The sequence below is a fragment of the Anolis carolinensis genome, chromosome 1 (genome assembly GCF_035594765.1).
Source record: "Anolis carolinensis isolate JA03-04 chromosome 1, rAnoCar3.1.pri, whole genome shotgun sequence".
Taxonomy (NCBI): Eukaryota; Metazoa; Chordata; class Lepidosauria; order Squamata; family Dactyloidae; genus Anolis; species Anolis carolinensis.
The window spans coordinates 219684207-219703024 of record NC_085841.1 but is presented as its reverse complement, the minus strand read 5'-3'; the positions used below and the strand labels follow the sequence as shown (position 1 = coordinate 219703024).

The following is an 18818-nucleotide window of genomic DNA, read 5'->3' as shown; positions in this document are numbered from 1 at the left end:
CTAGGCCCAGTTGCAGTGATTTCTTCTTCATGGTGGCAATTTCCCCATTTTTAAGATAAAACTTCCTTCTGCTATGGTTGTTTCTGGAGCTGTATGACTCTTCACGGCATGGTTCAATATATAGTTAAAATTATATACCGCATTATCATTTGTAGCTTGTCTTGTCTATATGGATTTTTCTCTTCTTCACAGGTAAATATGCTATGCGAGACCTGGTAAATCGCCTTCCTGGAGGCAGTGGACCAAATATTCTCTCTGATGAAACTGTGGCAGCAATCTGCTGTGCTTTGCATGAGGTCACCAGCAAAAACATGGAAAATGCCAAAGCACTGGCTGACACAGGTGGAATAGAAAAACTGGTGAACATAACAAAAGGAAGAGGTGACAGGTAAGTGTTGGGTGCTAAAACTGCGCAAGTCAAAATCTTGTATCTGCTTATGATAAGTGGAATTTACAAAATCAGCTTTTGACTCAAGAAGGGTCAGTTTCTACATTCAAGTGTTATATTGCATTGAATCAAAATATGCTAGAGGTTTTTGCAGATTATTTGGAAGGGAAAAGAGGAAGTGGATAGTACTGTAATTAATCACAACTCTATAATAAAAAATCTGTTTTTCAATATTGTAGTTGCTGAATTGAAAAGCACACTAAAATGCTGTACCGCATACAATACAACATGTCAATGTTACATTTGTTTAGTAATTTATTACAATATGTAAATGTTAATTTTTAAAAATATGTAATGGAGCAAATCTGAGGTTATTTTTGGATTTAGAATGCCAAGCTCCTACAAAACCAGAGGACATTTTAAAAAAGATTTTATTATCCTCAATTTTGCAGGCCTGTAACTTGTTTCCTAAATCAAAACATATTTTCTCCAACATAGCTATTATCTCCCAAACAGAGTGACTTGGGTCTCAACATATATGGATTCTGGCCTGTTAACTCTGCCCCATAGTGAATCAGCATTGAAAACTATACAGTATTAATTATCTAAAACATGTTGGCACCTTTTTTTCCCACACATTTGAAAAAAAATGGAAGAAATGTGCTATTTCAGGGTACAGATTTAGCCCAAAGTCAATTAATGCAACAGTGAGAGTAGAATTTATAATGAATACTAAGGAAAATACAGAAAATGCAAATAAAAAGTAGGCAGGCAGGCAGTTATCCCTGCCTATTTAGCTAATTAAATCAGCTGTCATCAATAACATATTTTTGTCTGCATAGCATTTCGGTTTATTTATCCTAATCCACTCCATTCCTGAACAGAGTCATACTTTGATACAATTCTTTTTTTAAAAATAGTGGTAATTCACATATCAGTAATACCACGGCCATAATTCCCAAAATGCATTTCCCTAATATTGGATATAATAATGCATAAAGCCCCAAAGGATAGTTCTCAGGGGGCAAATAATTTTGATAGCTTTTTGAGAGACTTGTGTCCCTGCACTCATCTCTTCACCAGGCAATGTGTTGTTGTTGGTTGCATTGTCTATCTTTTGAGTGGTACATCTGGGCTTCATCCTTGCTTAGGTAGACGGGACTGACCCTCAATGCACAGAATCCTGTTTCTGACTCTTCTTAAAGCACATGTGTCTCCCTTTTCATCTTTTCTGGTTTCAATTTGATCACAGAAGCCATAGAATTTTCCTGGTGTGGAGTATGCTGATGTTTTCAGTGTTTGTATAGCATGCACAGGACAGATAGTACTACAGTCTAATCATAAACAATTTTTCCTTCCAGGTCATCATTGAAGGTTGTCAAGGCAGCAGCCCAGGTGCTCAACACATTATGGCAATATCGCGATCTCCGTAGCATTTATAAAAAGGTAGCACATAAAAATTAATGTTCATCAGAATGCATTTCCACAGTGAAATCTAAGTAATCTTCTAATGAGACATGCACATTTTTCATGTGACCTCTTTCTGTTTCTGCCACAGGATGGTTGGAATCAAAATCATTTTATTACCCCAGTGTCAACACTTGAGCGTGACAGATTCAAGTCACATCCCTCCTTGTCGACAACAAATCAGCAAATTTCACCTATCATTCAGTCTGGTCAGTTAATAAAACATTTCCTTTGTATGTGATTAGATTTGGGAGGTTATTTCCCTAAGCAGAACTTATACAAACCTTTAAAACACTTTGAGATTCCTTCTCAGTTTTTACTCCCAACTTTTAAAAGGTTAAAGCCATCCTGCTTGTCTGGTTTTTGTGAGGCTGAATTCAGTAGAGGGAGCAGGTGAACCTGTAATTGGAGACTATGCTTTATCACTTGCAATAGCCTAAAAAACTATTAATTTAGGAAGTCTGAAATATTGTATAAGAAGACCAGTGAGGCTGCAGCTCATTAATGCAGCCCAGTCTGCATGCAAAAAGCCCCAAGCTCAGTCACTGGCATCTTCTGTCTGTAACTCCGAAGAGCTGCTGCTAGCTAGTATACATACTTCAGAGGGAGACAGGCAAATGGCCGGGTTCAGTAAAGACAGTCCCCAAGTTACGAACAAGATAGGTTCTGTAAGTTTGTTCTTAAGTTGAATTTGTTTGTAAGTCAGTTACATTTTAAAAGTATAATTCCAGCCATATATGTTTTGGCTAGGATAGGGAAGGGTGAACACCCCTGTGGTGTTTGTTTTGCTGTCTGTGCCGTTGTTCAGAAGATTTCACCTCACTTTCTGTGATAACTGGATTTTGAAAAGTTTGGCTTGTTGTGGAAACAAGGATTGGTGAGTGAGCTTCAGGGGAGACACTTTTTCCACATGATAACTCTTTCAGGTGTGAATTTCCCTTCTGAGGGGTAGGTTTCTCTCACTTCCTGATGTCTCATCACCATCCTTAACTATACGTCATTTGTAAATCTGATGTTTGTAACTCAGGGCCTGCCTGTATATGAAATATTTTTTGTATTTGTATTAACAACTAGCCTCATTGCTGTGACTTATGGGAATCATTTGTTGACCAGGTGGAATAGCAGTGAATAGCCTTGCAGCCTCAAAACCTGGCCGTTTTCTTCTTATGCGAATCCTTGTTTGGTGAGCTGGAATACAAAGGAATAGGCTTGCTGCTTGGAAGGTTGAGTACTTGAGTTCTAGGGGAATGGTTTTTTGGCCAATTTGAATTGCATTGAATAGCCTCGCTGCTTCAAAGCCTGGCCGCTTTCTATATAGGGGCATCCTTCGTTGGCCAGGTTGAATGGGACGGAGTAGCCTCGTGGCTTCAAAGCCTGGGGGTTTTCTATCTAGAGGAAATCTTGATTGGCCAGGTTGAACAGCACTGAATAGCCTTGCTGCTTGCAAGCCTGGCTGCTTTCTACCTTGTGGAATTCTTGGTTGGCCAGGTTGAATAGCAATGAATAGTCTCGGTGCGGCAAGTATGAATGCTGCAATTAGCCATCTTGATTAACATTTAATGGCCTTGCAGCTTCAAAGCCTGTCTGCTTCCTGCCTGGGGGAATCATTTGTTGGGAGGTGTTAGCTGGCCCTGGTTGTTTCCTTTCTGGAATTCAGAGTGTTGCTCTTTATTTACTGTCCTGATTTTAAAGATTATATTGTTCTGTATTATTATACCACAGTAATTATTATATATTATATTTATAATCTTATATTATCTGCTTAGAACTGGATTATATGAGGCCCCTTCTACACAGCTGTATAAAATCCACACTGAACTGGATTATATGACAGTGTGGACTCTAGATAATCCAGTTCAAATCAGATACTGTGGATTATCCTGCCTTGGCATTCTGGGTTATATAGGTGTGTGGTAGGGCCTTGAGTCTACACTGCCATATAATCCAGTTCAAATCAGATAATCTGTATTTTATAGGCAGTGTGTATTTTATAGGCAGTGTGTATATATATATATATATATATATGGGAGAATGAGGCCAGTGCACAATATCAGCAGCATCAATATCTGATTTAAAGAGGTAGCGTAGGCTTTTAGAATTCATAACATGCATACGTAGGCAAGACTATCACAAATGTTGAGTCCTATAGCAAATATCTGATTAAAAGTTTCTAAGTTCTTGGTTGTTAGTGCAAAATCTAGCATTACATCCCCACCCTCCTGGCAGGACATCCGTTAGCTAGGTCTCACATATAGATTATTGTTGAAACGTTAAAGACAATTAGCCCCTTAGGAGGTTTTTAATAGAGTTTTATGCCATGGACAAACCAGACTGCTTCACAGGCACTGGACTGATGGGCAGAACAAGAACTTCTAGATTGTTAAGTCACCAGGTGATTGTTGAAACCCTGATGCCCCTATACAATATTCTACTCATCTTCTTCTAAGACAGGGATTTCCAAACTAAAGCCCACAGGTTGAATGTAGTCCTCCAAGGTCATTTACTCGGCCCCCACCCTAAACTTTATTGTGTGCCAAAAGTCTAAAATGACTTGAAGGCACACGGCAACAACAATCAGCCAGCAGACCCACACTTCCCACTGAAATACTGGCAAGTTTATGTTGGTTTAAATTGATCTTCATTTTAAATATTATATTGTTCTTTCATGTTTGTTTCTTTGATTTTGCACTACAAATAAGATATGTGCAGTGTGCATATTAATTTGTTCATGTTTTTTTTTTCCAAACTATAGTCTGCTCCCCTGCCTCCCTCAATCCTGCCCCCCAACACACACACACACAGAGTTGGAGGGACCGTGAACTGGCCCTCAGCTTTCAAAGTTTAGGGATGCCTGTTCTAAGCCTCCAGGAGCTAGCTGAATAATTCAAGGTAGAAGCAACGTGGGATGCCCTGAAGCAAATTTACTTCACAAAGTCTTTTCAGTTAACAAGAAATTCTATAATTTGAAATATAGTAAAATCACAGGATATTCAACTGTATATCATCCTGGGTTTTAAAGTCACTTTTCATTGTGTAATTTCTGTTCACTACTTTGGTCTACTTTTAGTCCTACAGGTTACATTTGGTGGTTGTTCCATTCAGACATTTATTACTAAAGCCTATATGTCTACATGCTGCTCTAAAATTATTTATTTATTCATTTATTTCTTACTGTTAAATTGTACCTTCATTCTGAGAAGTTCAAGAAAATCTTATCTCTACATTTTGTCCTTACAATAACCCCATGAGTTCAACTGAGACAGAAAAATTCCTTCCAAGTTACCTACCCAGTGAGCTTCATGAATGAGTTACATATTGTGAATATGTACAGAGATGCGATTATTGGCCCTTTTTTAAGTGTCAAAAAAAGTCAGTTATGAGAAATTTTCGAGAACAGTCCTCTGCCTTTCGTAAACTTCACCTGGCTACAATTTTTTCCTTTCTCTCTTCATCTCTGTACTTTCCCTTTCCTAGTTGGCAGCACATCTTCATCACCTGCGCTATTAGGAATTAGAGACCCTCGTTCCGAATATGATAGGACCCAAACTTCTATGCAGTATTACAATAACCAAGGTGATGGGATTGTACATAAAGACATCTATACTGGTAAGAGAACAATGAGATGAAACTGGGGAAAAAATCTAAAAGCTTTCTTCATAAAATATGTGTTTAAAAAACTAGTATGCAGCCAAAATGTTGATTTGGATAATACTTGATGAATATTTATATTATGATTTATCTCAGTAGCTACTAAGTGCCAATGGACCTCATCCCAATTTTCATAACATTAATATTGGGCATTATTTTTCAAGAACTGTATGTTTATCTCGGGAATCCAAGCTTTACTTGTGCCTTAGAACTCAAATTCAGCAGTGGCCAATATTAGAAGGACTTCCTGCCTTCGTCTTTTTACCTTTTATCTATCAACATAGCAGGATTAAACATCTGATAATTTTGCAGTTCAACAAATGAAATGCATATTTTATTTGAGGAAAAGGCAGCTAGAACTGGGGCTCAGGGAGGCTTATATGCCCATTACAAGCATCTCTGGAAAGTTGGTTGGACAAGGTGCCTCTAGTGGTGATGACTTTTAGAAAATTGCTTTGCCTACAATATGATCCTCTCTCAGCTTTCACTAACATTTAGGTTCCATTTCTCCTAGCACTCCTGTGTGTGTGTGTGTGTGTGTGCCTTCAAGTCAGTTGTTGACCTATGGTGACCTCACATGGTTTCCTTAGGCAAGAAAGGATAGTTTACCAGTTCCTTTCTTTGTAATGTGACTTCAGCACTTAGTATTGGCAGTCTCTATCATATAAAATTCATAGGGGTTGTCATAAGCCAACAGGCAACCTGAAGGCACATACAAAGCTAATGGAATATGGGAGAGGGTCATATTGTAAGTATGGTAATTTCTAAAAGCCATCATGCATAGTTCCATTACCACTGTGTAACGTTGTCCCCCAGATGGATCTGCATGTCCAGCTGACTTTCCAGAGACCCATGTAACTACAGTATAAAGCTTTCCGACTTCTACCTCTAGCCCTCTTCCCCACAGATGGGATATTAGATTCATTTGTTGCGTTACTAAATATGCCTCCATTTATTTTCTTTCAGTGAAGTATGAAAGTCACTTAGCATAAAGTTCAGTAAGTCAAATACTAGTTTTAATACTCCTCTACCATTTTCCTGTAGGGTCCAGTAAACCTTCGCCAGTTTATATCAGCTCTTATTCATCACCAGCAAGAGACCAAAATAGACGCCTACAGGTAATAATGGAAACCTTAATTTAAAGAATGCGAATACTGATCACAATGATACTGTATTTTATTTTTTAAATGATCACCATTAAACGTTTCATTTACTGATTAATGCCTTCTGCCTAAAGTAGCTTTCTAACATCATACAGTTCCTTTAAATTCCTGGTGCGCCAGGATTATGCACTCCTACAAGCATCCAAACTGAACTGGGAGGGAAGGTGGGAATGTGTCCCAACATGCCTCCACATGAGGAAGCCTCAGCTTTCAGACATCTAGGTCTGGAATGGAATGCTGAGACAATTCAGCTGAATAAACTTAGCAGCCACACCACGATCAAGAAACCTGCCTGTCATGACTTCTGGTTGTGGAGAGGATTTTAAGCATGTTTTCGTGAACATATGGTTTTCTCCTTGTGCTGAACATATGAAAGTTGGAAATGTGTGGATGTGTGGTTTGAGGCATGTTGTGGATGAAGTGGGGCTTGTGTATGCGCTGCAGATCCTTTGAGGTTCAATCCTTACACTTTCCGCAAAACAGCCGAATAGCACTATAATTACAGTGCAATTATCCCCCATAAACCTAGTCATTTATGGTTCCAAACACACACAACAGACCTTGGAAGGGATTTTTAAAATTTTCAATCCCAGTCTCAGCCGGCACAGCCACTAGTTTTTTCAAAGTCCTGAATATACTACACACACACTGATTTATTTTTCTTCATTTGTGGTATCATTTTTCCTTTTGCAAGATATGATAGATCAAGGTGGGCAAACCCTCTTGAGGCCCTAGTTCATTTGTGTGGAGGTTATTGGTACTACCACTTACATCCCTTCACCATCATTTGGTGGTTTCCCAGCCTTTGCACTTGTTTCCTAAATTCTAAAAGGTTGAAAGGGTTATGTACTGGCAGTAAGAGTTTTAAAATAGAAAATGTTGGCATTTCAGGCCCACACTTATTGCCTTTGACCCCACCCATCTTAGAAATGCCCCCCCCCCCAAACTCTGGATTTGGCCTCAGGGACAAAGAGGCTGCCTGTACTTGTTATCTATTATTCTGTTTCTGCCTTTTCTGCTTTCACATCTGCATAAAAGGATATACCTCTTCTACTTTAACATCTGCACAATTTGAAATCTAGTAAGCAATATTGTGTGATTGGAAACATACAGCACCTTTTGCTGTTTGTCTGAGAAAGCAAAAACAGGAGAAATGTTAAAACACTTGCCTGGATGATATGTACCTGGTGAACTTAGCTCACCTTTCTGGGTAAGATGGATTAAAAGGAGATTAGGTTGGTTGGAAAAATATTTCAGACTTCATATGTTTTTAAATTAAATCTTATTTTATCTCCACGCTAGCTAATCTGTCATTCGCTCATAAAAATGAATGCACACACTGTCCAACTTGGACATGCATTTGAATTCTTCCTCTCATAAAAATGATTGTTGTATATCAAGCATTAATTATGTTTTAATTGATTTTAACTGTAAATTTTAATACTATTATTTTAAAATTCTGTTTTAATGTTTGCATATTTATATATTTTAAATTATATGGTCATACTTTTAATTGTTTGAGTCTCCTTCTGGAGAGATAAAGTGGAGTATAAATAAATATAATGCCAACAGCAACAACATAGTTCCCGCTTCAGTTTCACAGGTTTCACTTTCAGTTTCTGAGTTGCCTAAAGTTACACAAGTCACTAATACCGTGTTTCCCCGAAAATAATACAGTGTCTTATATTATTTTTTACTCCCAAAGATGCGCTAGGTCTTATTTTCAGGGGATGTCTTATTTTTCCATGAAGAAGAATTCACATTTATTGTTGACCAAAAAAATGAACATTTATTCTATACTGTACAGTAGTTGTCATCACAAACCAACACAAACTGTGACTCCTGTCAAGAATTTCTTGTTACTACCATTATTTCGATATACAACTGGTATGTACATTTACCAATCCTGCATGCTATGGTGTTTGACGGTCGCCGGGCATGCTTCCAAACAAAAATTTTGCTAGGTCTTACTTTTGGGGGAGGCCTTATATTTAGCAATTCAGTAAAACCTCTACTAGGTCATATTTTTTGGGGATGTCTTATTTTCGGGGAAACAGGGTACAGGCCATTGTTAATGCCAGTGGGGCTAAACCAAGCAAGGCAGAAAGGTTTGTTAAATCAGAGATAACAGATAGTGCAGGTAACACAAAACAGGAAGGGCCTTTACATTTTGCAATGTAAAGGAAACATGATGCCACAAACTACTGAGGAGTATATTAACATATTTTACTGATCATATTTCAAGAAATATGTGAAAACACAATGATGAATATTTTATTGAGATCAAGGGTTTTGAATTGCAGTTTTCTCTTGATGATTTAAAAAAGTAATATAAATCATTGCTTGTGGTTTACATGCTTGTAGACCTGTTCTCCTCCAGCTGCCTTCAGTGCTCAGAAGCCATGAAAGTATATTTCTATGTATGGATTTTATGCAAAGGTCAGAAGAAGCATTTTTGGCACCTCATTCTTTAAAATGCATGATTTCAGCAAACTAACATTCCAAGACATTGGGATCAAGAATATACAAATGCTGAAGAATAATTAAACAAGGACACAGGGTTACACCAATGTGATATGCAAAATAGCTTCTCTCTGAGAGCTAGAAGTACTATTTGCAAGTCATGCCATATGATAGATGCAAAAGAATTGTTCTCCACAGAGCAACAGCTAATTATGAATCCTTAAAGAAGTACAAGTGGATAGAAGCAAAATTAGAAAGTCAATAGCACAACAAGATTTGCAATTAGCAAGAGAAGAGAAGCAAAAAGCCCCAAATAACAAACCCATCAACACTGCAAGTATCGTTACCTGGAGATTGATGAAGTGCCACAGCATGAACAACTTATGGTGAAAACAGGAAACAAAAAAATGACTTGTATTGGAGGAACTTTATTTTGTATTTATCTTTGACCTTGTTCAGATGTTTGACACTAAAGTTAAAAGCAGAAGTGAAAAATGTGTGGGGATTGTGTAGGCCCTATTTGCAGTCCTTTCGATCCCCTTAAAACCCCTGCCACCACATTTTAAAAAGCTGACTGACATTGCAGCTACAATTAGTGAAAAACCATGGAAGTCACCACAAAAACAAGATAACTTGGGTCTCCTGACTCCCCTATCCACAAAACCAGCCAGACAAACCCAACGTCATTTGCATCATTTGTAGTTATGACTGTGTAGAAGACATAACTAAGGGAAATAACTTGCCCTTGCACAAATGCCAATCATGCTTGAAAAAAATCAGGAAGGTATAATTGGATAGAAGGAAGAATCAGATTTCTAAGATATTTGGGGTATCATCAAAATTGTAGCAACAGGGTCACTGAATTATACATGCAAACTTGGTAATACTAATTTTAGAATATTTAATTATTATTACAGCACAGTAGAGTCTCACTTATCCAACACTCGTTTATCCAATGTTCTGGATTATCCAACGCATTTTTGTAGTCAATGTTTTCAATGCATTGTGATATTTTGGTGCTAAATTAGTAAATACAGTAATTACTACATAGCATTAATGTGTAATGAACTACTTTTTCTGTCAAATTTGTTGTATAACATGATGTTTTGGTGTTTAATTTGTAAAATCATAGCCTATTTTGATGTTTAATAGGCTTTTCTTAATCTCTCCTTATTATCCAACATATTTGCTTATCCAACATTCTGCCGGCCCGTTTATGTTGGATAAGTGAGACTCTACTGTATATACAATTGGTACATACAAAACATGTAGCAATGGAAAATATAACTCTTCTCCAGTAAGCTGTTATTTTTGTAGTGTGCTCAATTTCATCCTAGGAAGGTTTTATTTTCCATCCACGCACGCACACATTCTATCAAAATCTTGTTTCCATAAAGCATACTTAATTCTATTTAAGGTATATTTCTTATCTCCACCAGGATTTCCCCGAAACATTTTTCATATTTCTGCAAACCTTGGGATTCCACAATACTGCCTTACACCTTCCTCTCGTGAGATGAAGAACTATTCTCAGTAATAATTTAGTGTTTACAGAATTCTCAGGAACATTTCATATGTTGCTTTGTGTGAAGTTACGAACATAACAGCAACCAAAGTTTTACAAAGAATATATCACATCACTTAAAAGTTGGCAGAAAAATATAAAGGATCTGAACAAAAGAATCAGGGAAAGGAAGAAACCTAAAAAGAGAGGTTTGATCAACTGATCTCAGTGAATGAAAGATTCTAGATATATTTTCAGCATATAAATAAGTTTTGTTAAGATTGACTTCTGTGTAATGCAATTGCTGAGGTTAATTTAAACAGTAGGAATAAATATAACAGCAGGGGAAAGTTATCAATGCATTTGCAATATTCTGGCTGCCTAAGTAGGTAGGCAGAGAAACACATTCCCAAAGGAGGAGACAGCAAAAAATAGTCAAAATATGGCTTCAAAAACGATAGAAGAAAAATGCTTTTAGTTAATCCTGGATGGGCTTCAGTTGCTTTCTTAAGAACTGAAGATCTTCAGTAGTTCCCACCAGGAATGATAGACAAGGATGTACTTGAATTCCTGTGATGTGCCTGGCTTTCATTAATAACTAACACATGAGAAAAATATGGATAATCACTTGCACATACTACTACCCATATTTACCAAGTATAATGCATCATTGATTGAAATGCACACCTCAATTTTGAAAGTGCACATATTTTAAAAAAAGATTAGTTGTTGACTGTAATGTGCAGTTTCCTCTTGACTATCGGCCATTTGTCTGCTTTCCTCAGAACGGCAGACAGGAAAGGGGAAGCTGTGCCCCTCCATCAGGCTCAAGCTGGTGAACTCGCCTTACCAGCCTCAGCTTGACTGACAGGCAGTAGCTTCCTTCATGTTGCTCTGGCTGCTTCCCTGCAGCCAGGGAAGAAAGAACGTTGCTCCAGCTGGATGAGTGAGCGAGGGAGGGTGGGTGAGAGAGTGAAGGCTGGCGGCGGCAGCAAAAGCCTGGAAGAGGCAGCCAGGTCCGGCTTCTGCCTCTGCTCCGCCCCCTCTTCCAAGTCCTCCATGTTTCCCGGCATGGCTGCCTCTTCCAGGCTTTTGCTGCGGCCACCAGCCTTCACTCTCTCACCCTCGTTCCCTCCCTCACTCATCCAGCTGGAGCAGCATTCCTTCTTCCCTGGCTGCAAGGAAGCAGCCAGAGCAACATGATGAGCCCGGAGCAAGGGCCCAGCCGGTGCTGGTAGGGAAGGGTTCACTAGCTCCCCGGGGCTTGCAAGGGGGAGAAAGGCCACATAACAATTAAAATCTATATATATATAAAAGAGTGATGGAATCCCAGCGACCGACAAAACAACAAAACTACAGGCCCCCAAACCTCGAAATTTGACAACACAACCCATCATCCATGCCTCTAGGTTGATACAACAAAAAGAAAAGAAAAATAAAGTCCTAATTAGAGGGAGAGGAATAATTGTTTTTATCCAATTGCTGCCAGTGAGAAGGCTAAGCTCCACCCACTTGGTCTCCTAGCAACCCACCCAGCCCAGGGGACAGGCAGAGTTAGGCCTCACTTAGGCCTCTTCCACAGATTATCTAATTTACACCGGATTATATGGTAGTGTAGACTCAAGGCCCTTCCACACAGCTATATAACCCATTTATAATTTTATATTATCTGCTTTGCACTGCATTATCTTGACTCCACACTGCCATATAATCCAGTTCTAAGCAGATAATATAAGGTTATAAATATACAGTAGAGTCTCACTTATCCAACATAAACAGGCCGGCAGAACGTTGGATAAGTGAATATGTTGGATAATAAGAAGGGATTCAGGAATAGCTGATTAAACATCAAATTAGGTAATCATTATACAAATTAAGTACCAAAACATCATGTTATACAACAAATTTAACAGAAAAAGTAGTTCCATGCGCAGTAATGCTATGTAGTAATTACTGTATTTACAAATTTACCACCAAAATATCACAATGAATTTAAAACGCTGACTACGAAAACATTGATTACTAAAAGGCAGACTGCATTGGATAATCCAGAACATTGGATAAGCGAAGGTTGGATAAGTGAGATTCTATTGTAATATGAAATAATTACTGTGATAGAATAATACAGAACTATAGTGCATTGTACAATTTTTTTATATATGTGTTTTATTGTAAGCCGCCCTGAGTCCCCTGTTGGGTGAGAAGGGCGGGATATAAATATTGTAATAAATATTGTAATATAATAAACAATATAATCTCTAAAACCAGGACAGTAAATAAAGAGCAACACTCTTAAAGCAGGGAAATTGAAAATTCCACAAAGGAAACAATAAGGGCCAGCTAACACAGACAAAAAAAAAATCAAAAATATTGTATATTCACAACCTTTAGGAAATAATATCCCCTGATGGTGCAGCGTGTTAAAGCGCTAAGCTGCTGAACTTCTGGACCAAAAGGTAGCAGGTTTGAATTGGGGGAGCGGAGAGAGCCCCCACTGTTAGCCCCAGCTTCTACCAACCCTAAAGTTCAAAAACATGCAAATGAGAGTAGATGAATAGGTACTGTTCCAGCGGGAAGGTAACGATGCTCCATGCAGTCATGCCGGCCACATGACCTTGGAGGAGTCTACGGACAATGCCGGCTCTTCGGCTTAGAAATGGAGATGAGCACCAACCCCCAGAGTCAGACACGACTGGACTTAATGTCAAGGGGAAACCTTTACCCTTTACCTTAACTACCACCAATTCCTCAATACTTTTATTTCCCATACCACCATACTTCGCCACAGCAACGCGTGGCCAGGCATAGCTAGTAATGTATAAATATTAAAATTAAAATAGTGTCCATGCTTCGTGGATTTCCACTTAGGTCCTGGAACGGAACCCCCGCAATAAGTGATGAAACACTGTATTCGATTTGAGTAAATATAATATTTCTCACCTCCCATTGTTAGAACCAAAAGCCTCTTGGAAATATTTCCAGTTTTCTCCTATGATGTGCCATTTGCATTGCTTGTTCATATTTGGACCACATTTGAAATCTTGATGAGCTGTTCCTGTTTAGTTTCTGAAAATATATTCTACACGCTTATGAAAATGTCATGTTCAATAGCAACCTTTGTGCTTTCCTTACAAAAGCAAATTCTGATAGCAAGGCTCTTGTTATTTGACTTCACAGACAAGTGATTTCCATTGAGACATTTTTATAGCCATACAGGAAGTACAGTTACATGATATTAATCTGAAAATTCTGTAGTCTTAGAATTGTATCTGATTCTAAAAGACATTCCTAAAGACAGTTTTGAAATGCTTTTGTAAACTATGTTGTTTTCCTGGGTAGCCCATACTTGCATGAATGGACACTGCTACATCTGTGCATGGAGGTCTATTGTATATCTCTTATAAAAACAGCTAAATTGGGGTGTACTTCTGTTTGTTTCGTTTTCTCAATAGCATCAGCAGTTGTATTACAGCCAAGATGATTCCAGCAGAAAGAACTATGATGCATACAGGTTATATTTGCAGTCCCCACATAGCTATGAAGACCCATACTTTGACGACCGAGTCCACTTCCCAGCTACGGCTGATTACACAACACAGTATGGACTGAAATCAACCACAAACTATGTAGACTTCTATTCCACCAGGCGACCTTCTTATCGAGCAGAACAATACCCTGGGTCACCCGACTCTTGGGTGTAGCATTAGAAAATCGCAAAGAGGAAAACTGTTTCTAACATTGCTTGAGAAGAGATTGAGTGATGGGCTTGCTGTTTTGAGGGAGAAATGTGAAAGTGAATTACAAAGAAGGAAACCAAGAAAGAGCTCCCCCCACCCTACCCCATGGGAGAGTATTTGGAAGATGGGATTGAATATGGAAAGGGAGAACTTCGCTCTGTTTAGATGTTAGACCTAAATACCTGTAGTCCCTATAGTCTGGTGAAGGTGTGGGCAATGTGACAAAAGGTTTGAGAATTGATGCGGAAATGAATTTGGGAAATGTGTAGGTCAGGTGAAATTACAAATGATTTTTTTAAAAAATGTGAATAAAAGTCTTGTTCTCATTGTACAGGAAAAAAATGAATGCCCTTCTTGTTTTACTGCTACTACTAAATGTCAAGATTGTATGCTATCATGTCTTGTAAATTTCTTTTTATTTGGTGTAAATATGGAAATGCCACATTGATTGGAAGTGCCATCATTTGTAATGCCGTGTGTCATTTTAAAAATGGACATCTTCTAAAAAGGGGAGAGACTGAGAGAGATTGAAAGGGGACAAAAGAACATATGAGGAATCATTATAAATAAATATCATTTTGTTTTTAAAATGAACGGTGTAATTTTGAAGCACAAACCTCAGTCCAGTATATCTGCATCTTTTTCATTCCCTGCCTCTTTCAAGGAATAATTCACTGCCATTTTTAATGCCTATGGGGAAAAAATAAATGTGGATGCCTCATCCATGGAACGCAATTCCCTGCTCATTTTTTATTTTCCATGTTTATTGTTAACAAACAAATACAACAGATGTAAATGCTTGTTGTGAGTTGTAAAATAAGGATAAATATATATCCAAGCATTTGACCACTTTCTCAGTTTTGTGGAGTTCATAACCATGAGTCCAGTATTTTTTTACAGTTCATTGTGTTTTCTTCTAAAAATAAGTAAAGAAGCAGAATAAAGTTCATGTCGCTTATTTTTCCCTTTAGTAATCTGTCCAGCTGGCACATACTCCTCTTATTTCATTTATAATGTTTTTACAAATGAGTGTTAATTGATTACATCCATTTTCCTCCTAGCACACTGGTAACAGCTAAACCTTTAAGCCATGGTACAAATTAATTTGGATTTATTAGTTGTTGATCTGCATTTGTAGTGGAGGTTGTTTCACAAGAAGAACCATGATTGGCTCTACAGACACTGGGAAGACATAAAGGGATAAAATTATCTGTGTTTCTAAAGGATTAGCAGAAACTCTTCATAATTCCTGCCTGTTTACCTATACTTATTGTTGCGTGAAATAATGTTTGCAGAATTAATCCGTATCATATCCTTAATCAATTGAATAGAAAGTAACATTCCTACAGTTCTAGGCAGCCACATTGTCCCTAGCTAAGGCACTGGCCAGTTCATATTTGGTTTATGTAAATTGTTTCTATCCTGTGCCTTCAGACCAAGCCCTAGTAATTTTGACAAAACCCATTTCTGTTAAATAATTTGTTCTGATACTTGGTTATTTTTTCCACATGGTACTATAGGTGCAAAATCTTTCTGTTTTTGCTTTCATGAATAACCAGTCATTGGAGTGGTGCCCCTTGTAAAAGGTCTTAAATTACAACTTGCATCTTTACAAAAGGAGTGAAAATTTTATGGCCCTACAGATGTTGAACCACAATTTTTGGCAGTCATTGCCAATAGTGGGGAGTTCCGGGAGCTGCTGTTTGGAGGGTTACATGATTCCCACCTCTGATTCATAATGTGCCATGATGTATTTCTCAACATAGACCAGAAAGGTGCTTGAACTTTCAGCTTCAACAAGAATAACCTGTTTCCTTAAGTTCATACTGTTGACTTGTCAGCTTGCATCAAGGAGAAGCAAAGCCATTCAAGGTTTGGGTTTTCTATACAAGACCTTAAGAATCCCCGTGGAAATCCCAGGTAGGGTGAAACCAGAAAAAAAATCTTTAAGCGCCTTATGCATGTCTGGAACATGCAAATAGAACAGAGAAGGACATCTTTTCATGCATTTATCTGCTTGTAATGTCTGTGTACCTATGGGAAGTTCATTGATAAAAGAAACAGAAACACTAAAAAAATTAAAACACGCCTTTCAATCATGTATTTTAAAATAGAAGTTTCTGATTGCCGGGATTCAGTAAGATGCGGACTAAATTTTAATATACCATTTACGAGGGTTGAATGAAAAGTAACGCCTCCACCTTCGTAACTCCTCAACAGATGGCAGTACTGGTATGTGGCAGATACTGGCTTGTTCAGTAGAGACTCCTCTCCAGTTCCACTTGGCGGGAAGCCTTAACATTGAACGGTTGTGTTGTTAAAATGAGAAGTATGGAACTCTGTGCAGACGGTCAGTTAATGCGACTTAAGCAACGTGCAGTCACTGAATTCTTGACAGCAGAAGGTGTCACCCCAAAGGAGATTCATCAGAGAATGCAAGCTGTTTATGGTGATTGTGTTGATGTGAGTACTGTGCGTCATTGGGCAAGTCAGTTTAAAGATGTTGAGGTGGGAACATCTGACTTGCTTGACAAACAAAGAGTTGGACGTCCTGTGACAGCAACCAGAGAGTTTCACAAGCAAAAGGACGATCATTGTATCACTCAGAGAGAAATTTCAAGCATCAGCATTTCACAAGAACGTATGGGTCACATTATTGCTTTGCTTGGCTATTGGAAGATCTGTGCACAATGGGTACCCAGGATGCTGATGCCTGAAATGAAAGTGTAGACTTGAAATTCGCCAGGAACTCCTTTCACGTTACGAGAATGAAGGTGATGCCTTTCTCCATTCAATTGTGACAGGAGATGAAACGTGGGTACACCATTACGACCCAGAGACGAAGCATCAGTCTATGGAATATCGACCCAAAGACTCACCCCAGAAAAAGTAATTCAAGACACGGCCCTGCAGCTGGAAAAATCATGACAACAATGTTCTGGGGTGTAGATGGTGTTATCCATGTTGATTTCCTTGAACGTGGAACAACAATAAATTCAGAGCGTTCCATCACACCGATGCGAACTTTGAAACGACGGCTAACAAGGGTCCGAAAGGAAAAGGGAATTTTTTTCCTGCAGCATGACAATGCCAGATCACACACTTCACATGCCACCACAGCAGAACTTCAGAGACTGGATCTCACCTCTGTATGGCATCCTCCATACAGTCCAGATTTAGCACCGTCTGACTTCTATCTGTTCCTGATAATGAAAGAAGATCTGCAGGGACATCATTATGCTTCTGATGAAGACGTTGAGAGAACTGTGAGACGCTGGTTGTGGAAACAGAGTGTCAACTTCTTCCGTGATGGCTTCAGAAAACTTGTTCATTGTTGGCAGAAATGTATCCAATTGTCTGGTGATTATGTGAAAAGGTGAATAGTGGTAGTTAAAGAGCACATTCTATGGATTATTTCTGAGTTTGTTTTATTTAAATATTCCCATTCAAACCCAAGTAACGAATGTGGAGGCATTACTTTTCATTCAACCCTCATGTATTCATGTATGTCTAGAAATTTTAGTCAAAGAATAAGTCCCTGTGCCTTACCTATTAAAAAGGGAACCTTTTCCCTGAGTAGAGTTGTAAAAGGTAAGAACTTAGTCTGTACCAGAAGAACCTAAAAGAAGCACCAATCAGCTCTACTTTTTCTGCTACGATACTGTTTGAATGCCTGGGCAGGAAAATGGCAGCCCAACGTGAAATTGGTGCTTTTCCTTCTAGTCTTATCCTTAAGTCATATCAAAATCTAAAAAATTGACCCCCAAATCTGCCCTTGACATATAAATTAGGTTGACTTACACATGAGTACAGACCAGGCAAGATCAGCACAAGAAATATGGTCAAAATCATCAACTAAAAATCAATAAGATGCAGGACAAGCAGCTACCTAGATTCCTTTCATACTGACAGTTGTGTGGCCATTTTGTGCTTGTGTTTCAATTTATATAATATAATAATACTTTATTTATATACCGCTCCATTTCCTCAAGAGGCCTCAGGGCAGTTTCCAACAAGTGTACAGAAACAGTTAATTGTTAAAAACATCATACAAGTTAAACACAGTAAACATAATAAAACAACATTATTAGACGGAAACCAAAACAATTATATTAAAATGGACACAGTTACAAATCTGTGTAACTGTGTCCATTTTAATATAATTTATATTTATAATACAAAAATACTATATTTTTCATCCTGGGAACTGTTAACTGGATCACTTTATGATGTCCAGCCACATTGCAGCATTTTTTTCTGTTGTGTTCAGGTAGGTTTTTAAAAGTCTAATCTATACACTTAGATCTTTAATTACACAAATGATATTAAATGGCATGTTTCAATTTACTTCTCTTCAGCATGGTCTGGTTCTTATTGCAGGATTACTATTAGGTCAACAAGTTAAATTCATAAGATGTTGACCTCTCCAGTGGGAACAATTACAGTCA

The 18818-nt window shown here is 38.2% G+C and overlaps 1 protein-coding gene across 3 annotated transcripts in view; it reads left to right on the top strand.

Annotated features, from left to right (window-relative positions):
* Positions 1-15328, top strand: part of pkp4 (plakophilin 4) — a 149883-nt gene extending 134555 nt beyond the window's left edge. For all 3 annotated transcript variants that reach the window (XM_008119250.3, XM_008119251.3, XM_003226443.4), the window contains exons 17-22: positions 193-388; positions 1750-1834; positions 1947-2064; positions 5330-5461; positions 6548-6621; positions 14086-15328. In XM_008119250.3, the coding sequence (XP_008117457.2) occupies positions 193-388; positions 1750-1834; positions 1947-2064; positions 5330-5461; positions 6548-6621; positions 14086-14334 (854 nt within the window). In that variant the 3' untranslated portion in view covers positions 14335-15328. The remainder of the gene's footprint in view (positions 1-192; positions 389-1749; positions 1835-1946; positions 2065-5329; positions 5462-6547; positions 6622-14085) is intronic.
* The last annotated feature ends 3490 nt before the right edge of the window (positions 15329-18818 follow it).